At 37.0% G+C, this 26,301-nt stretch overlaps 3 protein-coding genes across 3 annotated transcripts; all 3 read right to left on the bottom strand.

The window, feature by feature from the left end:
- Positions 1–133: 133 nt before the first annotated feature.
- ufd1l (ubiquitin recognition factor in ER associated degradation 1) lies at positions 134–4,526 on the bottom strand. Its single transcript, XM_032578577.1, has 12 exons — positions 4,388–4,526; positions 4,041–4,176; positions 3,368–3,400; positions 3,152–3,273; positions 2,679–2,809; positions 2,522–2,594; positions 2,370–2,438; positions 2,215–2,283; positions 2,097–2,147; positions 1,918–2,006; positions 885–969; positions 134–729 (listed from the first exon to the last, which is right to left on the bottom strand). The coding sequence occupies exons 1-12, from the start codon at positions 4,388–4,390 to the stop codon at positions 655–657; spliced, it is 936 nt and encodes a 311-aa protein (XP_032434468.1). The 5' UTR covers positions 4,391–4,526; the 3' UTR covers positions 134–654.
- A 1,115-nt stretch (positions 4,527–5,641) lies between these two features.
- Positions 5,642–22,607, bottom strand: dhx37 (DEAH (Asp-Glu-Ala-His) box polypeptide 37). The gene is made up of 26 exons (XM_032577590.1): positions 22,196–22,607; positions 21,923–22,101; positions 20,665–20,777; positions 19,042–19,405; positions 18,813–18,961; positions 17,602–17,694; positions 17,417–17,513; positions 17,097–17,210; positions 16,572–16,788; positions 16,382–16,480; positions 16,232–16,302; positions 15,602–15,737; positions 15,104–15,180; positions 13,759–13,991; positions 12,131–12,242; positions 11,940–12,046; positions 11,050–11,238; positions 10,750–10,874; positions 9,596–9,712; positions 9,328–9,500; positions 9,123–9,237; positions 7,741–7,878; positions 7,569–7,663; positions 6,825–6,898; positions 6,099–6,196; positions 5,642–6,015 (listed from the first exon to the last, which is right to left on the bottom strand). The coding sequence occupies exons 1-26, from the start codon at positions 22,296–22,298 to the stop codon at positions 5,939–5,941; spliced, it is 3,465 nt and encodes a 1,154-aa protein (XP_032433481.1). The 5' UTR covers positions 22,299–22,607; the 3' UTR covers positions 5,642–5,938.
- A 673-nt stretch (positions 22,608–23,280) lies between these two features.
- Positions 23,281–25,980, bottom strand: gp1bb (glycoprotein Ib platelet subunit beta). The gene is made up of 2 exons (XM_032577600.1): positions 25,851–25,980; positions 23,281–24,708 (listed from the first exon to the last, which is right to left on the bottom strand). Exon 2 carries the CDS (start codon positions 24,696–24,698, stop codon positions 24,078–24,080), a length of 621 nt encoding a protein of 206 aa, XP_032433491.1. The 5' UTR covers positions 24,699–24,708; positions 25,851–25,980; the 3' UTR covers positions 23,281–24,077.
- Between the last annotated feature and the right edge of the window lie 321 nt (positions 25,981–26,301).

Here is a 26,301-nt window from a genome sequence, read left to right as displayed (position 1 = left end):
TTGTGATTTTATCCACAATGTTACCACAATGTCCACCATAACTTCAAACCAGATATTTTTTGTTAATAAATGTGTGTAATTGAGGTAAAGTAGCCACATTATTTTATTTATACATAACTGACAACAAAAACAATTGAAGACAATGTCAAAACAATCCTTTATTTGTCTATAAATAAACCAGGAAAGAATGTAAGCAAACTATAACTGAGGGGAAAAAAACAAAACAATTCAAACATAAAAAATAGTTCTTATGAAAATTTAAAATAAAGTTATTGGTCCCATTGTTTGAACTACAATGGGGATTCTGGAAACTGTATACTTTAGGTGCAATATTTGGTCAAAAAATAATTCTGGGAAAAGGTAGACAGAGCAAAAATAACTTATAATTCCAGTAATAATCCTGAAGCTATTTATTATGTTGATGTCATCTATTGAGGCTGTCTCAATTCAATGGCCCTGTGAATACAAATTATAACTGAGAACCAATGCAGCATGTTTGAGCAAAAGTCTTACCATCAGAGTTTGTTTTTGAAATATGATTGAGTTCAGATATAACACACAAAGAGGCGAGTGTTTCTTCAGATCAGTGTTGCTTTTTTTTTTTTACTTTGCTGTTGATGGGGTCACATAAGCCGAATATCCATTTCAAGTAATTCAAGGCTTTCTGCCCTTCTTCCGCAATGACTGTCCTTGTCCTGAAAAAGCAATAAATCTGTTCATGGCGTCATCCTGCGAGAAGGAAAACAAATATTTAGAGAGCGTTAATGAAACCAAAACCACTTCAATGCCTTATTCTGCTGAATTAAAACTCTATGTTCAGTGTACAACACTAAAAAACTGTGTTGGTTAAGTAATTAAACACTTTATAAAACGTATTTACTCACGTCTTCTACGTTTCTCCTGGGCTGAGGCCTGGAGTTTCTGATGAAGGTGATCCGGCCAACTTTAAAGTCATAGTTTGGAATACCTCTGTGATAAAACATTGTATATTAGGCTTTGAGTGATTTCCAAACTGCATAGAAGAGTTTCTGAGATTTTTTACAGTAAACTGTCCAAAACAAAGGTTTAAGTGCATCCATCTGTGCTACAGTTTGGCCCAAAGTATCGATGTAACACTAAACCTTGCACTGTTGAGACTAATGTGTCTGACATTGGGTAACAGGGTGAAATGTCCTTGTTTCTGCCATTAAAAAAAAAAAACCTTTATGAAAAAGAGAAATTAATTTGAAAACTCAGATGTTTTTCTGCACTCTATTTTATTAAATCATACGTATCCAAATCTGGAATCTACTCCCATACTTTGTAAGATTAAGTGGAAACACTTACACTGCAAAAACACAAGATCTTACCAAGTATTTTTGGTCTAGTTTCTAGTGCAAATATCTTTGCACTAGATAGATTGAAATAAGACAAAAATAACATAGAAGTAACGTTTTAGCAAGATACAGAGACTTGTTTTAAGTAAATAATTTCATAAAAAGTACTTGTTCCATTGGAAGAATATTTCATTTAAAATAAGACTTTTTCCCCATGTTATAAGTTCATTTATCTGCCAATGGAGCCAGTACTTTTTCATCAATATTAAGGAATTATTTACTTAAAACAAGCTTCTACATCTTGCTGAAAAGTTACATTTAAGTTAATTTGTCTTATTTCAAGTGAGCTAAGATGCTATGATATTTGCTCTATAAACTAGACCAAAAATACTTAGTAAGTTTTTTGCAGTACAAACTTGACTTTCTGGATGCTTTTCTTCTGTCAGTGAGATTGAGAAAACTAGTTTTGTGCAACAAAAGTATTTGGGTGTCTGTAATATGTGTTTATTGGTCTTTTCTCAACTTCTTTAATTATTTTTTTACAGTGAGCAGAAATGCCATAATGCTGTGGATTTGTTTATTAATGTGTGAATGTTTTCACCTTTTGATGTCACTCGCAGTTAGAGGAGCAGGACTGGGTTCAATTCCCTTTGTTTTCCCATCTAGGCGATTTCCAGAGCCAGTGAAAGCCTGGCAAGACATCACAAACGATGACTCACATAATTTCAACACCTTCACTGACATTTTGTTTGTCTCAGTCTAACAGCAATAGGATCTCACTCTGAATCCTGTGTCCATGTCAGCATAACTACTGGCGTCTCCTTCTTCCTCCTGAAAAGAAACAAGTTTTATCTCATTGCTCAGAACATAAAACATCCAGACACTTTCTGGGTCTTACTGTCGGTTCATCGTGGTTCTGAGTCCGTCGCTCAGGCTCTTTGTAACCCAAAGGAGCATCAAAATCCACCTGAAGTGTACAGTGATGACATGAGTGAAACAATGAACATAATAATATTACTTATCTACTGCCTGAGCTAATGGTAAGAGTCTTACATTCATGTCACATTCGATGATGGATACAGCTTTGTCGGGTTTGGTTTCCATAACCCGCAGCTCGTAGATCTGAAAGCAAACAGTTTTAAACGCATGATATGCAACTCAATAATGGAAAGTAATATCTATTGTTTTGTAATAAACATTTTTACCTTTTCATTGTAGTTTATGGCTATGACATCACCAGTCGTCAAGCAGGCAAAGTTTCTCAGAGCGTTCTCCAGACTGAAAATATAAGGATAACTTTTATAAACTCCTCAGCAAAAAAAAAAAAAATGAAAAAAGCAACAGAATGGACCGATTTCCTACACTGCTTTGGGGTTTGTTATGTCTAGGAAGTCAGGACTCTGTGGCTGAAACTTTGAATATGTGGCCACCATAAGGTTGACACTTTCCACTTGAACTAGACCGCCTTCTTCCAGGAGAAGATTCTGCATCATCTGCAATCAAAGACAGATACATATTTAGATGTCAGATACATATTTAAAGTACTGTTAACTACTTTACAGAGTTAACAGTATATTTACAATTTTTGTTTTGTTGTTGTTAGAAGTTCAAACAATAAAAAAAATAATCTGTGATCTGGGATTAAATGAATATTTCTAGGATCCTTTGATTTACTGTTGTACTTGCTACAAGTTGCTTTTACTTACACAGAAGAAATATTCATTCATGAACTAGCACAAAAAATTCATGCACATTCCCACAAAAGAAACAATATGATAAAACACGACAGCTTGTAAGAGTAGACCACTCAGTGTGCCAATTGATTTCCTCCTCACCCAGTGTGGAAGGTAACAGATTCCTTCATCTGCCACAAACTCCAGAACTCCACAGTGGGTCATCCTGTCTGAGTTCTTGTTGGTGAGTTTGAACAGCATTGGATAGGTGATGTTAAGCCTGCCTGTTCACATAAAAACATAAGAAAAATGAGAAACATGGAGGATCATGAAACAAAATGGAGGAAAAAAGAAGTGCTTGGCTTGACTTGGACTTACTGAGCTGATCAAGCGCAGAAGGTGGCATAATTACTATAGGGGGGAAAAAAGGGGAGAAATTGTAAAAAAAAAAAAAGAAAAAAAAAGAAAAAAGAATCTCTTTAAATTGTATTTTAAAAAACATGACTATGACAAAAAAATTCTGATTTGGATTAGGATTTGAGAATTTCTTTTAGTTTGTAAATATAATCTTTATGTTGAATCATAATATATGTCTATCTATCTATCTATCTATCTATCTATCTATCTATCTATCTATCTATCTATCTATCTTTAGAATTTCAGGTCCCATTAAAGTAAACAGTAATCTACTGATTTGTAGATTACAATATGTAATTACAGATTACATATTGCAATCTACAAAACAGTTATTTAACTGTTAATCTACACTGTGACCCTTCAGAGTCATTAACGCAGAGAACAGATTCTAAATTTCCTCAAGACTCTTTTCTTGGACCTTTTTATTTCTATACATCTTGCTAGCTCAGATTATGAAGCATTAAAATTTAAATACACTTGTTGCTATTCGTGTATTTCTTTTCTGTAAAGAACTTTGAATATGAGTTTGAACCGCGAACTAACTTATATGATACACTGCATTTCTGCTAATTCTGTGCGAAACACGTTGATAAAAGTGATGCACTTTTTAAAATCCTACTCTGACGACACTCACTTTTGCCTCCTTTCTCCACATCGGAGCGGTCGTTGGGTCCAGCCAGCATGGACACCGAGTAGCAGCGGTACTGAGTGGAGAAGCGGTTCGGAAAGCCCCGGGCCATCGGGTGGTCGAACACATGATGGAAGGAAAACTGTGGAGTTCAAACACGATCTGTTAACAACTTACAAATAAAACAATTTTCGGTGTTTTACATCGGGGAATGACTTTGATTTCATGATGACGGAGCATCTTTCTGCTCTGCGCCAGTGTTGCTGTTAGCCGCTAGTTAGCCCAACTGCTAAAATTACAACTTTTCGTACATATTTAGCGTCAACGGAGAGCAGTAGCAACTCATTGCTTACCATAGTGACCTCGTTAGGTCTTGGTTGTTAAAAAGGTTTAAGTTAAAGTGACCGTTTCAGGTTGTTTTTGTCGGTTCTCGATCCTCTTGTTTTCTTCCTTCTTCTCCTGGAAGTGTTCGAGATGACAGGGGGAAATGACGTCTTAATTACCAATAGCCAATCAGAGTAGGTATGAGCAGTGACGTGTCACTCCTCACAATGGTGTTTACTTCAAAATCAGCTTTCGAAAGCTAAAATATTAGCAGAAGACAAATGTTTGGTTCCTAATTAGATATGAAAAAGCAAATAAAGATAAATAACATTTATTAGCAGATCTTAAATGCTATTCTTGTAAACACTTATTTCCAGCAAAGTATATTTTAATAATTTAACACTATATTCCAGACGTAAAACAATGTAAAAATAAAAAAATAAATGGTTTGTGGAGAAAATGTAGTCGAATTGTAAAATATTAAGTACATGTTGAAGAACTAACAGGACAGAGAAATGATTTTTGCAAACAATTCAATTTAAAAATACTGTATGTATCCGATAGGGAAATTAAATGTCATATCATCTCAGTATGTGATAATGTAGGATGCCCGATAACAGTCAGTCTATCCAGCGAATCTGAAGATGCCTCTCACTGAAGATAGTTGAAGTAAGGCAGTCTCATGAGTTCTAAAAAATATTTTTGATAGGTGCGGCATTTTTATGACAACTTATTGTAACATAGTTACTTAATTGTGCTACAAAATGACTCTGTGGTTGAAAAATACATAACATCGCCTCCTTAAACCTCTGCCTGAAACCCAGGCAGAGAAACATTGGACTTTGGTCCTGCTCTGCCTCCATGAAGGCTTCGATTCTACTCTTCTGGGGTTAGAGGTCATAGATCTGGTATTATTTGAGCTTTTGAGATGCTAGTCTGGGTTGTAAAAATAAAACAAAACTATTGCCATGGCTACACATAATAAAAACAAATCCAAACATCAAAAATAATTCCACCTGCACAAAATCCAAAAACCAGAGGGATTAACTCCAAAAGAGTAATTCATGAATCAAAAAAATAATAAAAAACAAATCAGAACTAACTTCAACAGCGCAATTACAGAATAACTTTCAAAATTTTTTATTAAAATATTTGTAACTTCTAAAAAGTAGCGATATATACAGTATATGCAGTTAATAAATAAAAAAATATGGTATTGTGACAATAAAAATACTTTATGTGCAATTCAAATAATATAAAATAGAAATAAATCTCACAGTAGCCTTTGTCACATCAAATGTTTTATAAAGTCTTATGAAGACCAGTACAAGTTTTTTTTACAGCAGCAAACACACTGAAAAAGCCAGTACAGAACTGGAAAAATGATATTCCTTCCTACAAAACTCAGACTTTATATACACAACACAAAGCTGAGAAAAGTAGATGTGGTGCTGTTGTAGGTACACAATAAAAACGTTTTAAAAAACGACCCAAATCGTTTTTTGGGGGTGGGCCAGGCGGTCTCATCTCAGTCTCACTGGTCAGAAGTTCATCTCTCATTTCTGCTCTGACTCTGGCATTTAAATCGGAGGCCAGAGTTTGGCGACCTCCTGGTGTGTGGCCTCAGGTAACCACTGGCAGTATGCAGACAACAGAACTGCAGCGAGGAGAACAAAAATTACAAAACAGATTTATAACAATCAAATCAGAGAAAAATAACAAGCCACATTAATTCCTCACATTTATCTTCAGTCTTCCAGATAGAGTGGAGAGCATCTCTGCTGTCAACTCTTCTTGAAACCAGTGGTCCCAGTAAAGCCTCCGTCCTGGGCTGGAGTCTTAAGAAAGCAAAGATGCAACAGTAAGAGCAAATAAGAGTATACATTCGGGTGTGAAATATATACATTGTATCTTCCACACAGGATTCTTTCTCAAAAGTTCAAACCTTTTGAGTCTAGCGTGTTCAGGTAATTTCTAAAAGATGCATGGACGCATGAATGAAATATTTAAATAATGGGATGTGGAAAAAGTTTAAAAAGCCAATATTTGACTCTGTTAACTCTGAAACAAATCTCAGACTTTTCTAGAGTGCATGAGAAAGCTCTCTCAAACCCCTTCAACTAAAGGATCTACTGATTTCAGCAGCCAGACTCTGTGTCATTTCACTGTTCAGACCTGTGGTGTTTCTAATATATTAACATGAAATTATTTTTATCAGTGCAAATAGAAATATTCAACAATATTCTAACTTTTACTAAAACAATTGCAAACGGAGTTAAATGTGATATTAAAATAAATTAAAAAGTCTTCACCTAGTAAGTGCTTTTGAAATTAAATTGATCCGACAGCAGAGTGGCTCTAGTTGCTTTTTTTAACCCTACAACTAAAACAAGCTAATCACAACAGTTTCGCCTATTGTACATACTCAGGTAATAAAAATAATCCCATGTGTGAGGAAAGACCTACTTTGCCCAAGTTTTCATCATGATGGAAGGGTTTGACAGAAGGTGGCCCGTGTTTTTCTTTAGCTTGGGACAAACCTGTTAAACACAAAAAGTAAATGTTTGTTCAGGTTGTTACTTGAATAGGAGAGCTTCATTCTTAATCAAGTGTAATACTGAAGATGTTTATTTCTTCTAATGTTATTTTAAGCTGAAAACCATGAGGAGACACCAGGATGGGGGAATAAAGATAAAATACTTTCACTGTATCTTTATTTCTAGGTATTAAAAAAAACTTCAGTGTTCCTCTTTCACATCCGTCTGTGGTTTCATTAATAAAAATCAATTGAAAAGCTTCAAAAACAGCTTTTGACTTTGACAAATAAATTACATAAGACCATCAGAGATTTAAAAAGCACAATTTATTTTAAAAAAACCATATAAGTCTTATTTATTAGATCCAGGTTTCTGTTTGTAATTTGTAACATGTCTGACTACTCGTGCATATTACATGTTAACTTACGAATATTTTTGTGTTTCATCAACTGGACGCCGGAAAGATTATTAAGCACTTTGGTGGAAACTAATGGGAATCCTAATAAATAAACTAACAAGTATAAATTTACTTTTACTAGAAAAACATTTCTTAATGGCTGAAAAGTTTTTTCTTTTTGACATGCAAGATTTTGGCTTACAGCGATGACATGTAGTTCATATTTTAGACGGATTTGGTGTAAAGCAGATAAAACGATTCGAGACGCAGCAGTACCTGTCCCTCCAGAAGAAACCTGGCAAACAGCCTGTAGCGCTCCAAACCTTCAGGATACTCCGTCTCCACTGGCGGCAGCTGCCAACCCACTCGGACTGAAGGACACACACAGGAAATGAATGAAAGCTCAAGAAGACGCTAACATTTGCTGCTATGCTGCAAATTTACTTACAGAATGTGCTTGATCTGTGGCATCTGATGGTGCCGGCGGAGGAGCAGAACCACGGCGCCGGTGAGTCCAGAGGAGGGCCGAAGTGGCAGTACTGAGGAAGGAGCTGAGGGACCCAGTCTGCTTCTACTGCTGAAACACCTGACAGGAAAAACGTTCTCAGATGATGTTATGAGATAAAAGATGTTCCCTCTGAACAGTTTCTACTCAGGCTGAAACGATTAATCAGATTAATCCTGACGAGTCCATTATTAAAATAATTTAGCAATCGATTAATCAACATTAACTGGAGTATACAGACTTTAACCCTTTCATGCATAGTGGTCACTACAGTGGACAGCTATCTAAAAGCCATTTTCTTGTGCTTCCTGTGGATTTTTATGTTATAAATGCACACAGACCACTGAAGTGGACACTAATGCATCATAAAGTATACCATCAACTACTGGCCATCAGCTGCAAATGCAAGAAATTATTTTTGTTAAATACAATATGGCCGACAGACAAAAAAGCATGAGAACCGACCCGGTCCCTCCTTCTACTGTAGATGACTCTTGCAAGTAAAAAAAATATTGTGACATCAGATAACCCCTAAGGAACAATACTACTGATGTATTTTTCAAATAACAACTTTGTATTTGGACAAAATTACAATTGATCACATAAAAAAAAAAAATAAAAAAAAAATTATTTTTACAAAAAAATGTTCCTACCTTTTTTATGCCTTAAGAAAAGAATTTTAAAAAATGAAAAAAAAATTCAGACACAAAGGATCATAATTCATGCATCAGAGGGTTAAAAACACCCAACATATTCATAGGCCTGTCACAATAACAAATGATATGGATGATAAATTGCCCCAGAATTTATTCCAATAAATAATAATATTGGTGTTTTGAGATCATTTTCAAATAATATAACGGTAATGCAATTACAGATCCTCAAAGATCAATAAACTTTAAATCGTAATGAACATTTAACACTGAAATTGGAAGACATTTTAAATATACAAAATAAATTAACAAAACAGACATACATATATGCGCAGTAATTAAGCCAAACTATGCAAAAAATATATACATTTTGCATTCAAAATAAAAACACCACTGTTTTATGTTTTATCCAAAGCTCAAGTTGCAGCTTTAGCTTCACCTGCTTCACTAAAGAAACACTATTTTTCCCGCTTTAGGCAATAAAATGCTTATTTTCTTACTGAGAAAACTGAGATTAGAAACATAAATCATTTGTCTAACCCGTTTTTTTTTTTCTTCATACTTAACCAGATCTTTAAACTACTGAATCTGTCCAGATTCAGTGGAACATTTGAAACTTAAAAACCAACTTATCCCAAATGTTTGGATTTCAGCCCTGTGGTGTTTCTTTACCTCTCATGTACATTTTGGAAGTCTCCATGATCTCCTGATAGACCACAAACTCTGGCAGCTTTTTGAACAAAGCAGAATTTGGATGAATGAACACCGGCTCATCCATCAGAGGAGTCTGCACAGAAGAAAAACAGATAAAAGTGACAAAATGAAGAAAATAACATCACAAAACTCTATCACAATCCAAGCTGCAGGATCTGCTCACCTTGTATGCATTCTTCCACTTCGGGTCCAGCATGTCTTCTGCTTGGACGCGTCTCGCCAGGTGGTCTCCCAGTCCGGCCAGAACAATCTGCCGCAGGCAAACCACCTGATGTTCAGTGGGTGGAGTCATCTTAGGATCCACAAATACGCCCACCTCCGGACACACTGCGTTCACTGCAAGGAGGGAGAAATCAGGGATTTCTGGCTCAGTTTCTGCTGCAGGTTTATGTTACTTTTGCATGTGTGTGAGGAAAAGTGTGTTTCTGCACCTGCGTTGGTAAGTTGACCTCTGAGCCTCCTGATCTCCACCACTGCTTTGAATCTCAGTCCATTTTCCTCACAGAACTTGGGAGTACAGCCAGCAAACTCACACGCACCAACAGCACCTGCAGTCCAGCGCAGGCAGAACTACAGTAAGACTTAGTAACATGTGGAGGTCCTACGTTTCTGTGGCCAAATAAAGAAGGTAACATTGGCCGTAGAATAGCAGAGGGCTGGTCAATAAGCAATAAATATTGTGAATAATATTGATAGAAAATACGCCTGATAGAATGTTCAATAATTTCACTGAACTCTGACCCAGAACCGCACAGCATTCTGGGGGATGTAGGCAGAGGAAAGACTTTAGCTGCTCAGCCTCTCTTGCAAAGTTGGTGGAATCAACTTACTTACTCAATCTTCGGTTACCTAGCAACAACCTGTGGAGTAACTTGTGGTTACCGAGCAACAACATCAGTTTAAGGTTTTGCCACTGTGCCTCATAACTGCTTAAAAATAACAGCTTAGAGTGAAAACTCGATAAAACAGAAAAGGTCACATCACTATTTTAGAAGAAGTCAATATTTAAAACAAAAACCAATCAATAAATATTGATAAACTACTACAATATTTTTTTCCAGCCATATCGTCCAGCTCACTACTGGCCTGGTAACAACCAGAGCCTTGTTTTACACTCTTTGCTTCGTCCAGAAGGCCTGGACTCTCAGCTATCAAGAAATGATTACTTCCTGGAGCCGTGAGCTCTGTTGAAATTTTAAATTTTGCCCAATTGCTAACATTTAGTTGTGATATATGTAATGTGTCAGTACGACGTTATGGAGCTTATCAGAAATTGCCTGCACTATAAACAACCAATCGCCACTGCAAAGAGAGAAGAGCCGAGCAAGATGGCTGTTCATGTTAATTCAATATTTAGAAGCGTGACCGTTGGCTTTGTTCACATCCACCGCTGCCACTGCTAAAACTACAGGCAGACTTTAATTATAAAACAGTGCAGGAAAAAGACATCATCGTTTTTCTGCGCAGAAATTTTACCAGAGTAATCCATGTGAAGGGAGATTAGAATGAAGTGGAATTGCATAGGAAGGCCATGGCAAAGCAAAATTAAGGCTAAATTAATGTTTTTTCTCTTCAGTATTCTCACCCAGCATGACCATGAGATCCCCCAGCAGGAGTGAAGCTCCTTGCCCCGCCCACAAGCGCCTCATCTGGGTCAGTCGAGCTCGACGCTGGGTAAGGTTGGAGCTCTCATCGTCACTACGAGCAGGTCTGAGGAGAGATGAGAAAACAACAAGTGATAAATCAGCTGTAGTTTTCTATGTGCATGATAAACAAATATTAATGTGTAGTGTTATGTTACAATTTTCGATCTTGCACTGGATGCCTTTTTTCTAGTTTTCTAACACAATTAAACATAAACAATGACTAGTATGAATGTGCACACCTGTCAAAGTCCTCAAAGATTTCCCGGACAGTCATGGCTGAAACCACGGCGATGATGTACGGCAAACAGTCCTGCTGCTTCCCGAGCGCCAACATCTTTGCATAACGTGGCGCCACGGGGAACGAAGCCATCGCTCTGCCCAGCGAGGTGATGGGACAGCTCAACTTCGCTCGCTGCAAGTCTTTTATCCTTGTAAAACATTAACTAATAGTTAACTCGGGTATTTGTATACTGACAAAACTTTGCTTAAGGATTCAGACCACTTGAATTCTTTTGCATTCAGACAAAATGGACATACTCCAAAAGAGCTCAGAGTTGTAGTTGTAACAAAATACTTTTAAATATCAAGGGATATGAAGACTTTTACAAGTCAGTATATAAGAAGAAATCTCAAAAATATTGTAGAAAATAAATCTTTTGAGCAGAAATCTAATAAAACCATCTTTTAGTCCGATGATCAGTGGACATTGTAAAAAAAATAAATAAATAAAATGAAACAATCTTACTGACAAACAAGATAAAAAACTCAAACTGAACACAAAACACAATATTCTACATAATTTAATTTACTAATTTGTTTTTGCCCTGGTCTTTTTTCTGCTTGTTATGCTGCCATTAAAATCAGGAACAAAAGAGGAGGAGCTGACTTTTACTGGTTGCTATGGTAACCACGAAATGTCAATAGCAACATAACTAACTTTTAAAGCAATTAAAGTTAAAAGAAAATAACCCGTTGACTACACAAAATATATTTAAATAATAAATTAGATTTTTAAATTTAAATAAACTAGACTTGAACTGCATGATAAAAATTTTAAGAAATAATCAAAACAAATGAAATGCAAAGTTTTTTTCCAATGCATTTAAAAATGTAAAAACAGCACAGCTACCTTCCAGAGCGAGGTGGCTCTTCCAGAGCTCCCAGTGAAACCAGTAACTCCTCTGCAGCGATCAGAGCCTCGGTGGACGGAGGTGTGGGAAAAGGAAAATTAACCACCTGCAAAACCAGAAATTAAAAATATCGCGTTTTCTGCTTTTCTCTATTTTTTCCCTTTAAAACATTATTTGTCTCCTTACAGACCTTCTCGATGTTGAGGTCCTTCATCTGCAAAACCAGATCCTCTACCGGGCGGCGAGTGATCTCTGCCTCAGAAAACTGACTGAAATCTCCAAAAACCGCAGAGGAATACAACCTGTGTTATAGAACCAAGAAAAAAAATTAAAATAATAGATAAAAATACACCAGAGAAGCAAGTTATCAATTAATGAGTTAATCTAAAGTGGACTGATCTCATTCATAGACTAACAATTAATTTTCTTAAAAACCTGAGTATTCTCTTCTATCTGGAGGACCATATTTTGATAACTTAGGAGTTTGTCGAGTGTTTATATTTCTAAACAGATGCGCTTAAAGTACATTTTGCGTCCGATTTTGCATCGGATTCTGTTTAGACAGTTTTTCTTTTCCATTATGATATATCGCCGCCATCTTTAATTATCAACTGGCTCCGCTTAAGGATGGCCAGCAGCGCCCTCTGCTGGATGGCGGCCAAAGTACAACAATAAGGTAATGCATGTAAATAATCTATTTAATATATTTTCCGTGACGGGAGCTATGCAAAAGTAAGTTAGCCAACTGTGCGATGCTGCCACAGTTGGCTAACTGTGTTTAGTTGGATTGGTGTTGTTTAAACACAACACCAAAGGATTGTGTTTAAATAAAAGGATAAATGGCCAAAGATCGGGTCTTTGAAAAGAAAGCCTGAAAATACCAGTGGAACTCTGGGTGAGTTGCAGAACTTTTGTTTTTGAACACTATTATGATACATAGCATGCCACATGCTGTGCTGAATGCGATATACCGGTGACAAAGCAGTGAACAAAGCTGAACCCCACACTGACTAACTGCATCTTAACACCAAAAATAAAATTATTTATGCTAGGATATGTGCTGCCTGAAAGAAAATGTTTGTTTTTGCCAACGTAACTCAAGTCTATTTTCTTTTATTACACTTCTAAATTACAAATCAAGTGTTTGTCAAAATGTTATTAATACACACACTTGTAGTAAAAAACCTTTTCGATTTCCATGTGTAAAACATGTATAAAACTTAAGAGTACATACTTTCAGAATCTGTAAATAACCCAAAATGCACCAAGTAGTAGTTTGTGGTTTTATCTGGCCAGTCACTTTCACAAAACAGCACCACCCTTCCCTTTAGGACAGTGGTACCCAAAGTCGGTCCTCGAGGGCCGGCATCCTGCATGTTTTAGTTCTCTCCCTGGTGTTAGTAACAACCTTTTCAGCTTATCAATGTTCTTCTTAGGCCTTCAAAAGAGCCATCATTGGATCCAGGTGCGTTGAACCAGGGACAGAACCAAAACATGCAGGATGCCGACCCTCCAGGACCAACTTTGGGCACCACTGCTTTAGGAGGAACAAAGACGATGGGTAAACAGACTAATACTTTCATTTCAAGTTGTATATATCAAGATGTTGTGTTATCACGAAGGTAATTTCAAGTTAGGTAGTACTGTGCCTGAAAAACTTTGGCAAAAACTCAGGTCTAAGCAGACATTATTAGTTAATAGACTGTAACAAAGTTTAATCTAATGAACCATTAATTAACAATCAATCTTGAGTCGACTCATTGTTTGGATCCCTAAAATTGACACACCACCAGGTCAACAGTGTCAAACAGTTCTGACCTGTAACAATGTCCAGCCTCCGTTCGTCCGGCTCTGCCTGCCCTCTGATTGGCTGAGGCCTGAGAGGTCCATGAGACTTTGAAGGATGACACGCCCGTCACTCTGTCGTAGTAACGCTTCTTAACCCGGCCACAGTCGACAACATATTTGATGCCAGGAATGGTCAAAGATGTCTCGGCGACGTTGGTGGCTACTACACAGAGACGAGTGCTAGGTGGAGGAGGCCTGAACACCTGCAGGCATGAAAACAGACTTCATTTGTCAGAGAAGCTTCTCCTGGAATTACGCTAAGTGTCTCGAAAAGGTCTTTTGCTGTGGTGGCAGCATATCTGGGCCTTGGGTGCAGATTTAAGGGGTCCAAAAGAGGCAAGAGAGGGTTGTGGAGTATCATTCAAAGCCCCCTGTGCTGCACACCTGAGCACACAGGTGTGCAGCACCCGGGTGAAGGTGTGAGTTTTCCAAGCCGAAGTTCAAACTCAAAATATATCTGTCATGCTGTTAAAGAAAAGACCTAGCCTTACATTGACCAATTTAAATGTAGAAATAAATAAATAATTTCAGGTTTTCCAATGTTTATCAGCTGCTCCTTGTTGTAAACCACCCTGTCGCTATGGTTACACATCATGAGGAAGTAGCGAAGTGTGAAAAATATTGCCAAAAATCTGTCCAACTGCGCAGCATCCAAAACTATAAGGAAGGTTGTCCAAAAAAATGCTATTTTCACTCCAGAAAGTTAGGAAAGAGATTTTGAAAAATAAAAAAATCTGAATGATTTCTCCAGTGTGCTTCCACACTGAGCGGCGCAATTCTGCAAAATTATGGAACAAGGAGGTGGAACAAGGAGGATCAGTGTCCGAAACAGTTTATAGTTTAATTTCACACCTGCATCAGCTGGGATTGATTAATGAACACAGATTTTACATTTTGTGTGTGTTGTCATCAACATATGATAAAACTAATAGTGTTTGCTTCTCCACAGTTCACCTGAAACTGATGGTAGAGGTGCAGAAACCTCCCCACAACAGCAGAAATTATACACACTGTATAGAAAGCGCAAATGCATTGTAGGGCATAGAAGACAAGAAAACAGCTCAGCAAACCAGCTTGATTATTACTACACCCTCAGTAGCATGATGACTGCTTTTACAGTGGAATAAAGTCGGAATATTATTGGAGATCCAGGAAATCGTCATGTGCTGCAGCCTTTGTCATTAGATATTGTTTATCATTAAACTAGTTGATGACGTAAAGGAGGAAATGTTGTAACTTTTATGTCAAAACTGCCCTGTTTCTCTCTTGTGGGACTAACTTCTGAACATTACAGTCGCCAAAATATTCATCTTACCTTAGCCTGCTGCTCAGGAGCCAAGAGGGAATACAGTGGAAGAACAAACAGAGGATTGGACGGGTCAGCCTTACATTCTACAAAAACAAAACATGGAGCAACATTCTGCTTAAAACATCACATTTTTCAGTTTTCCTCACAAGCTGTAAAAAATTATAAAACATCTAAAGGATTTTCTTTTTTACAATTTATTGTGATTAAAATGCAACAGAATTATATTGTGACCCTTTTCTGAACTAAAAGTGTTAAAAGGTGTCAACCTTAAATGGCTGAAGTTACTTTTACAATGAATCAGATAAAAACATGTGGATCCAGCATTAAAAATAAACTCAGAGGGAAATTTAAACTGATCTTTTCAATCCCTGAATAAATTAGGAACTTCAGACACCCAAACAATATTCCTTAAACAAAATATATATTTTTTAGAGGTTTCTTTTATGGCACATCTAAGCCTCACTCAGCTTGGCCGTTGAAAACTATCAGTGAGGATGAATTTACCCGACTCGGTTGGATCGTCCCCGATCTCGAGGTCTGAGCCTCCGTCCTCCTCGTCTCCGATCCCAGCCTCTCTGTCCTCGTCCCCCTCGTCCACCGGCAGGGCAGAGTAGTTATCCAGGTCGATTCGAGGCAGAGACTGGAATCAGAGTTAAAAACACTTCAAATGTTTTTACTTCATGTCCAATCAGCTTGTAAAAGGAAATATTTTTAAAATGATTGGCCTAAAAAGTACTAATCAGCCACTGGATAAAGTTTCCTATAAGCAAACTTTATTCAATTGCTGAAACATTACTGCAAGTCTGCATAGAAATAAATGTGATATGAAATTAGGTTAACAAAACAACGCTGTAGTCAAAACCTGCTGTAACTAATATTGTAGCAAAAGACATTTTAGAGAATTTGACAGATTTAATATTAAATATTTCTTGCAACGGCTTAAGTATAAATACATTGGATACTTTGAAATGTCATAAAATGTGAAAACAAAATAAGATAACTAGACACAAATGAATAAGGTAAAATATTGTTTTTAGAAAGGGACTGTTTGGTGGGAATGTTTAGCTGTGAGAGGTGTAGATCTTTGCAAACCCATTAGAAAATAAATTCAGTTTTTATTGCAGGTAAACTCACAACATTCTTCTTGTGTTTGGCCTTCTTAAATTTCCTCATTGCCTCGGCCGTGTCCGCTTCCTCGTCTTCCGCTAAACATAAAAAACAAGTACATTCAGAACAGAAATAAACTTTCTCCCTGATCGATGGTTACTGAGATGGAGCGCTCACCAGCGGCCGTGCTGCCCTTCCTGAATGGAAACGCTTTCCTGAGTCTCCTGCAGAGGCTGTGGACCTCAGCCTGACCCGTCAGAAACACCAGGATCCCCCCTGAGCGACACAAACAGCTTCATTAGATTTTCCCTTTGACACATAATTATCAACGCAGACACTGAAAGTAGTGACAGAAAGTCAAACATACCAGGAGGCAGCATGCGGTGGATTTTGCAGGTCTTCTGAAAGGCTTCTCCGGTGTAATCCTCCAGCGGAGTTCGTTTGTTGAAATGGACGGTGACTGGGAACTGCCGGGCGTCCACCTTGATGACGGGAGGAGGCGTCTGAAAAAGCTTCTGGTTTTCTGTGAAGTCCTCGACGCGCAGAGTGGCCGACATGATCAGCAGCTTCATGGGCATTCCTTTCTGCAGACGGGCATGGAGAAAAACAAACATGAAGCAAGTCTAGGAGAAAAAGCTTTTTTTAATTTTTACGTTGTGCAGCTACATCTAATTTATTTTTGCACTGATTCCTGATGCAAATTGATCCGAAAGGTGAATCTGCAAACACTGTCTGTGCAGAGAAACAATTTGGAGAAAAATAATTAAATTCTGCAGGGTCTTATGTGATCAAAACAAACTTTCAAACTTCAGGAGAAGATGATTAATTCCTCTAAATGATTCACACGAACACAAAAAGTGACATAAAAACCCAGCGAAGCAACTTTTCCCACCTTGTTTCTCAGCGGGACGATGCGGGACAACAAGCCGATGAGGATGTCCGTGTAAACGCTTCGTTCATGGGCTTCGTCTATGATTACCACACTGTATCTCTGAAGCAGAAAATCCTACAAAGCAAAACAAAAAAATGGAAAATACAACAAATATTAATTTAATTTTGTTCTTTCCTTGTGGTGATGCTAAACAGATGTGTGTTCAACACAGAACATAGGAAATTAAACTGAGACACACAGAGTATAATTATTCCAAGTTATCTCTAAACGTCTGTGAACACTAAATATTAACAAATAAATAAGCAATAAAACAATAAAACCTTCTGGATCTCCTTCAGTAGAACACCGTCTGTCATGAACTTGATCTTCGTGTCGCTCGTCACGTTGCCTTCGTATCGAATCTGGTAAGACACGACTCTGAGCAAACACACAGACATAAATTATTATCAGTAAAACAAAACAATATATATTTTAGGATCTAAAGCAAGTCAAATATTTGACTTACTGGGAGGGAAGGTTCATCTCTTTGGCCACTCTGTGTGACATGCTGACCGCTGCGACTCTCCTCGGCTCTGTGATCCCAATTATCCTGCTGCCACTGGAGGAAACAAATAAATTAGGATAAAAATAACTTTGTGACTGGCACATTACCCAAGTCAGTTTCCTTACATTTCAAAATCACTAATTTCTACAGTCTAACCAACTTTTAAGCTAAAATGCACAAAACTTTTTACAAAATCCAAATTCAAAGGTTTTAAATATGGAAATCTAGAAACTGTAAGGGATGAAAGTGAGCAGATGGACAGATAGAAGGACAAAGAAACAGATGGAAGAATAGAAATAGGATGGATGGAAAGAGAAAGCAATGGACAGTTGTACAAGCAATGAGACGGACACAAAAGTTTCTGAAGACAGTCACCGATTAATGAGTTAATCTAAAGTTGACTGAACCCGCGCGAACGTCGCGGGTTCGACTCCCGGACCCGACATTTGCCGCATGTCTTCCCCCCTCTCCTTCCCCGTTTCCTGTCAGCCTACTATCATATAAGGGACACTAGAGCCCACAAAAAGACCCCTGGAGGGGTAAAAAAAGAGTTTTTTGCACTGTTTCTCTTCCCCGTTCTGGAATAGCCGCCATCTTTATTAACTGGCTCCGCTACGGCCAGCGGCGCCCTCTGCTGGATGGAGGTCAAACTTTAACAACAAAAGAGGGTCTAAGCCAGGGGTGGGAAATCCTGGTCCTCGAGGGCCGGTGTCCTGCAACTCTTAGTTGTCTCCCTGATCCAACACGCTTGAATCCAACAGCTGAATCACCTCCTAAGTGCAGTCAAGTTCTCCAGAGTCCTGCTAATGACCTCATTATTTAACTGAAGTAGAGACGCATCTAAAAGTTGCAGGAGATCGGCTCTCGAGGCCTGGAGTTGCCCACCCCTGGTCTAAGCGGACGTTATTAATCGATTGGAGCAAATTTTAACCTAATAAACCATTAATCAACAATTAATCTAACTGTTTACATCAGTGGTACAAAGTGTAAAAATACTTATATTTCTCCACGTCGTTTAGTTCTTTCCTGCTTCTCTAAACGTGGAAAATATAATATTTATTATAATATAACATATTCCAGAGTGACTCAGAACCCTCTTATGATGCAGCATTATGAGCTTTTCTCTGGGTCAATGTCCAGAGAGCCTTGCAGGAATAAAATGGAGACCCTACCAGGCATAACCAGCCTCATAGAGGAACTGAGGCACCTGCGTTGTCTTTCCACTTCCTGTCTCACCACAGATGACAACGCAGGGATTCTCCCTGACTGCCTCCATGATGACCTGCTCCTCGGCCAGCACCGGCAGCTTCAGACGAGCCTCCTGCAGCAATGGATTGAGACATGCTCAAAGCAGAGAAACAAACACAGTGTTATAAATATGTACAGTATGATTTTCCTCACCTGAACCTCTGCTGATCTGTCAACTGGAATAAACACAGCCGGCTCTGACGGCCTCTTGCTTTGCACCGTCTTCTTATTAGGAACCGTCTCCTTCTGTGTATCTGGATCTGCGACGTTTTGCTCCAGCTTCACCTCCGGTTTGGTTTCATCAACGTCCTTATGTTCATTTGTCTCTACAGAGTTATCCCCTCCATCGTCCTCTTCCTGTTCCTCTTCCTCCTCATCAGAGGATGTATCTTCATCACTGCTTTCTTCTTTCTGTTGCTCTTCCTCCTCATCCTCTTCCCATTTTCTTTTCCTGTTTGCCCCGCTCACACTGCTGATCTTTGGACCAGAACCTCCATCTTTCGCTTCATCCAATGACCTGAAGGGAAACAAAACAATCATGCTGCTGTTGCTGTCTTGATTCGACTCTTGATCCACTGATTTTACAGATTTCTGAGATTTTCTTTTCCTATCTAAATTATCTCCTCAGACAGTTGTACCTAAAAGCATCTGAAGTCCCAAACTGTAACATTGTAAGACATCTAAGCAGCAATGATAGGATTATGCTACGGCTGCAGCTAACAGTCCCATCTATCTGTCTCAACATGGCATCATTTCAATAAATATGCATTTTTATAAACGTTTCATCTGCAGCTTTAAGCCAAGTGATTTTAGTAATGGATTATTCTGATGATTAATTGGATAAAATATTTGCACATTCTGCAGATTTTTCATTTAAGCACTTAAGTTTATTTTTATGCAATTTTAGAAATACATTTAAAAATACAAATAAACAATAATTAAAAAAATAAAATAAAATAAGCATTTTATTCTTATATTTATTTTTTAAAAATAAAATAAGTATTTTATTTTTAAAATACAATAACATAGCATTCCTCTGGTGATTTGAAACAAAGAATGCTTCAGCGACTAAAAGCTTTTTTTTTTTTTTACCCCTCCAGGGGTCTTTTTGTGGGCTCTAGTGTCCCTTATATGACAGTAGGCTGACAGGAAACGGGGAAGGAGAGGGGGGAAGACATGCGGCAAATGTCGTCGGGTCCCGGAGTCGAACCCGCGACGGCCGCGTTGAGGACTCAAGGCCTCCAAATACGGGTCGCACTAACCGCTACGCCACCACGGCACGCCCTAAAAGCTTATTTTTAACATCAAAAGCCCAGTCCTTCCTGCTTGACTTAACATCATTACAGTCTGTTGATTTTTTTTTTTTTGATTAACCGATATATTAACAGATATTCTTACAGAATTTGAACCAGGTGAAGAAACATACAAATACTATTAAACCTTATTAAATGCAAAATGAATATATTTTGACTAAATTGCTGCTCTGAGCGTGTTGTTCTATCAGCAGTTGATCTTTTTAGTGTATAAATACTCCAGTTAACAATTAATCAATTACTAAATTGGTTGATGATTATTTCAATAATCAATTCTCCATAATAAATTCAATTGATTGCTTCAACACTATATTTTGCCAATAATACATCTGCAATGATTGATTAGCATTATAATAAAAAATTAAACAGAGAGACTCCAGAGTGAATAAAATAAGTCCTGACTGTTGTGCGTCTGTTTTGAAGGCCATGTTCCACCTCAGGTGCTCATGACCTTTGAACTTACTGTTTAGTTTGGTAAAGCTTGTCTCCTGTTCCCAGTTTGGATGTTGTGAACAAAAGCTTCAGTTCAGACTCTGGAAGTTGGACCTCGGCCAGTTTGGTGAGGATGTCTGCCCTCTAGAAGACAAATTAATAGAACTACGTCAGCAGGATGTGATACAAAAACAAAAGTATGTCTCCCTGAAAACAGACCTTAACATAACGACATTTTTAATACAAAACATTTTTACAACAAAGACAAAAACATTAAAAATATTTGAGATTTTATTTTAAGCCTTTCAAAAGCATTCTCCAGTTTGTCGTATCATATTTTTAAGGTATCGTATTGAGATTTTATGTTATACATCAACACAGTGTAGGAAATCTTAAAGGTTAAATCAATGTACGTTTACAATAAAATTCTGAAGTAAGTATTGCATTCACTCACTCTGACGCCTGTACATAAAATTCTGTGCAATTAAATCTATGTATTGAGTTATAGTCTGTGAATTTGAATATTATTGAAAATTTTATTTATTCCAATAACTTAATTCACCAAATGAAACACAGACTGACTTTTCTAATTTAAGATTAGGATTTCTCATCAGTTGTATAAAAAAATATTTTTAATGCAGAAATGTGGATTTATTGAAACACAGGTTTAATACTCACTTAAAAGGCTGTTATTTTTAACATTTCTTCTAACAAAACAGAGAACACATCATTTATTTAGTCTGACTTAATTACAACAAATGATGCAAATGCACTAGATTTTATTCAAAGATACCAGAATTATAAGGTACATGTAAAAATTAATGTCACATTTTAATATTTTTTAATGTGTGTAAATAAATCTTGTATTATTTTCCTTCCACTCTTTCGTTAAACTAAACTCTGTGATAGTTTATCCTGAGAAATCTCCATAAAATACAAAGAAGTTTTGTAGTTGTAGTAAAAGCACAAACGGTAAAAATGTTAAAGGGATAGGAATATTTTTGAATCTGAATGACTACTATTTTAAACTTAGTGAACCGCTATCTCTTTATGGGTAAAGTTGTGCAACAATGTTTTTTTTAAGCTGTTACCTCATAATGTCACGTACATATTTAGTAGAAATGCGTCGATCTGACTTACCATGACGTTTTTTAAGTGCAGAAGCTGTCGTTTGTCTAGCTGCTTTTGGCATAATTTTAAATGTAATATTTTGTGAGGATATTCACCTCTTTTTCTTAGCTTTCATACACATTTTATTGATGCTACCATAGTTGTTGCTGTTGTCTCACCTGAGCTTTTTTCTCTTTGCGCTCCAAGACTTTTTGAAGCTCCTTTCTCTGTTTCTTCGTCAGAGGTTTTTTGGAGGTCACGGGCTTTTTTTTAGATTCCTCGTCTTTCTTCCTCTTGTGTTTGGAGGCTGGAAGGACCAGAGCGTTGCTGTCGTCTACACCTTTCATCCGATCCCCAACTAATGACAACAAACCCACATAGATCCGTAAGGACGCTGCTTTTTAAACAAGGAATGGATAAATAAACATCTTAATAACAGTGGTGTCTCCTACCGTTTAGCTCCACCACAATATCCGTCTTCTCTTTCTTTGCTGGTTGCTGCGTTTCACTTTGCTGCCTTCCTTTCCAGTTGTGCTTCTTCCTTAGCTTTCCCATTTTAAACAAACAACTGGATATAACACAGACAACAGTCTCTGATACAGAAACAGACCAGGCTGAGACTTTAGCAGCTCAAAAACGACTAAAGGACAATCATTCCTCGTCATCAAACCGCCTTAAACTTTTGTGCTGTGGAACTCATTATATAATTGTTTTAAAGTCGTTATGTCTTCAGTATAAGTGTTCAAAATGGTGAAAAGAGGATAAATTAGCCACTGAAGAATCTAATGTGGAAACCTCACGTGTAAACATGTGAAGGTCCAACTGTTAAAACTGTCCCCCCCGGAACAGTTACTTCGTAGAAGTGTTCCGCCGAGGCATTAAATTAAATTAAAGCAAAAATAAATAATAGAACCAAAGTAATGTAAAATAAAAATTAAAAGGATAAATAATAAAAGAAGGTAGAACCTAAAAATAAAATTTAAAACAAAAAGAAAAAATCTAAAGAAAGAGAAATTAATAAATAAAGAGAACATTAAGAGATAAAGGAAAAATTGGAAAGAAAAAGAAAGCAAAAATAAATAAACAGAGACATTAAACAAAATGCAAAAGAAAAGAAAAGTGAAAATGATGACAAATAGGTGGAAAAATAAAAATTCGAAACATAAGATAAAAATAGAAAACACATTTAAATGGAAAAGGTTCAGTGAATAACCAGAAAAATGTTATAAAACATGCTTAGCGGTAAAACAGTGTGGCAAAAACAAATACTTTAAAGTTTAGTTTATTATAAATTCTAAAATATAAATTTTTATAAAATACATGTGCTTAAGAAAACAAGTGGATATACATTTCTCTCTTTGGTCTTGGCGCAATCTAACAAATTTCAAACAATTTAATTAGGAAGAGTTAAGTTTGTAGAATAAACAATATTAAATTACTAAATTCAAAAATTAAATAGATGTTCCTAAAAATTAAAAATAACTAGACTTATGAGTGACTCTTATATTTGTGACATCTAGAAATATCTTAAACTAACAAAGGTTCATAACTTTATTAACACATTTACCGACTTCTACGAGTAATTCAGAGAGAACATAATTAATAGACTGAAATGCTAAATAACAACCAGACAGCTACAACAGCATATTAGGGTAATTGTAGATAGAAAAGAAGGAGGAAATTTATGCCAAAAAAGACAAAGAAATTTTGAAAATAATCTCAGATATTTTTTCAGAAAAACAAGGAAGCTTCTGGGTACAAAAGTTGAAAATTTGCTAGAAAACAATTTGAGATTAATCTCAGAATTTTTTTTTAGAAAGAAGCTTAGAAATTTCTCAGTCTGGGTTTTTACATTTTGAGTTTGAAAACCCAGCAAACCCAGTTTGTTTTCAAACCCACCGTTTTTTTAATTTAAAAATTTGCTGGGTTTTATAGGAAACCCACAGCAAATCTTCTGGGTGTGCTACAAAAACACAGAAAATGTGAGAGTCTCAGATATTTTATATAAAAAATTTTTTTCCACAAAGTCTAAAATTTTTACAAAATAAAGCTAATTCTGATTTTGAAAGTGAAATTTTTCCTAGAAGGAACTCAGAAATCTCAAATAGTCAAACATTTTGAATTTTTGAAATTTTCAAGTTCCTTTTTTTGGGGGCTTTTTTTCTTCTTGACCCTAACAAACCCATCGTAAAAAAAACTAACTGATGTTGTTTCTAGAAAAAGGAGCAAAAATACAGACTCAATGCAGATTTTTTGACAGTTTTACAGCTACTAGATAAAAATACAAGGCACCCCAGTTATATTTATGGTCAAAAGAGGGTTAAGGGCTTCATCTCAGATGCTGCTGTCCTTTAAAAGCTCATAATCGTTTTCTCTGAGTCCATCCCCGGCCGTGAAACTCTCCTCCGTGGTCCGCTTGGCCTCCTTTGTCAGCCTTTCGAACCTCTTCAGGAAAACGATGAGAGCCACCAGCAGAGCCGCCTGCACCACCACAAACACCAACAGGGAGCCCAGAGAGGCCAGGGCCAGGTTGCAGTACCAGTAGTGGCAGGACTCCAGCACCTCCTCCTCGGTCAGATACACCACAGAGCGCCCCCTCAGGCTGGGAGGAGAACTGCAGTTCGCCCCCAGGTAGGACGCGACGTCGGTGGTCTGACGTCTCAGCCAGGCTCGCAGGTAGAGGATGCCGCAGTCACATATCCAGGGATTGCCGTGGAGGGAGACGGAGCGCAGGGACGTCAGGTCGTCCAGCAGCCCGTTGGGGAGGGTGCTCAGCAGGTTGTCATGGAGACGCAGCTCGGTGGTTCCTGTCGGGAAACTGGGGGGCATGGAGCCGGAAGTGAGAGACCTGCCGCTGCAGTCCACCCGACGTCCCTGACAGGAGCAAGGGTGGGGGCACGCCAATGACCTCTGACCTCCGAGTATGAGAAGACACAGGAACAGGTACGTCGTCATGGTTACCAAACTGCAGGGAAGAAACAAAAGGTCACTGAGGTCAAAGAAGCACTTGAAGTAGTTCCACTCTTACTTGAGTACAATTTGTGGCGAGAGACTAACATGAGAGAAATAAAGCTGTAGCATTAAACTAAAGAAAGTCAAACAATTAAATGGAAATGCACCAAAAATTTTTATTCAAGAATTAATCGAGAAACTGATATGGCAAGACATTTTGAGAAATAATCAAGAAAGAGAACCGAACCCAGTATGGCAAGACATTAACCAGAAGTGGACAGAGTACCCCAAAATTGTACTCAAGTAAGAGTAGCACTACTTCAGCATATTTTTACTCAAGTAAAATTAAAAGTAACCGTTCAATAAATTACTTATTCTCACTTAATAAATTAAGTGAGAATAAGAAAGTATTTGGCAAAAATGCTACTCAAGTACTGAGTAACTGATCAAATTATCAATGATTTAATATTTAAAAATTACATCATCAGATGCACCAAAAGGTTAAGTTACATCAAAATTTTGGTATTTTAAGGACTAAACTGAAAATAATTAATTTTGAAACATTACTTCTTTCAATATAAAATGTATGAAACTTTAACAAAAACTACTGAATTACTGATAACTAGGATCAATTTGTTTGAATTAGATTGATTTTTACTTTTTTCTGTAAGTGACTTGAGACAATATTTGTTGTGAACTGAACTAAAATAACTGATTTGAATTTAAACAATGTCTAATATTAGTAATCAATGTTAGAAAAGTGAAGCAATATTATTTATTTAAAATTAAAATTAGCTTAAAATACATCGTCTATCCAGAATCTTTTTGAACATTAATTATCTTATATTTTTCTCCACAAAAACTGTTCAATTCTGACAAATCTACAGATTTTATCCCACCAGTTTATGATTTTTTCAGTAATTTTGTGTTGTTTTTCTTGGGCACTGAACGATAATTTGAAAAAATGTTTAAAAGATCATACGCTTTTAAAAATGTATTATGCTCACCTAGACAACAAAACCTTTTCTTTTCTCATGCAAGTTTATGTGACAGTTAGCACTGAATATGCTAAATATCCACTAAAGAGTTAAACTAATTAAATATTTTATATTTAAACTAATTAAATATAAAATTTAAGAAAAGTTTGACATTTACCTTTGTTTCTAGACGTCCGCTGGAGACGAATTTCCTTCTCCTGGCTGATTTTTAGAAGAAGAGTATAGCGAGTGTGACAGCTGGCTCACAGTGATAAACACTGCTGTCAAGTGATGAGCCTGTATTCACACGCACACACACACACACGCGTGCACACAGATAATCTACCACAGAGTATGTCAGAAGATCCTCCTAGTTCCTGGAAAACAAATAGAAAGCTAATCATAGAAAAATATTTGTCATAACCTCCATTAAAAATTTCAGCAGATTTGAATTGCGCTGTTGAGTAAAATCCATAATCAATAATAGAGAGATTCCATAGGTAAATCTTCTAACTCTTACTAGAGAACTGCAAATTACTAGTAACATTTTAAATTCTTAGGCTTCATCTTCATGTCAGATGTGTTTTTATTACTATTTGGATGTTTACTCACATGTTGCACCTTAGATT

The sequence above is a fragment of the Xiphophorus hellerii genome, chromosome 12, assembly GCF_003331165.1.
Source record: "Xiphophorus hellerii strain 12219 chromosome 12, Xiphophorus_hellerii-4.1, whole genome shotgun sequence".
NCBI lineage: Eukaryota > Metazoa > Chordata > Actinopteri > Cyprinodontiformes > Poeciliidae > Xiphophorus > Xiphophorus hellerii.
Note: the sequence above shows the minus strand (reverse complement) of the source record. Positions and strands in the feature narration are given on the sequence as shown.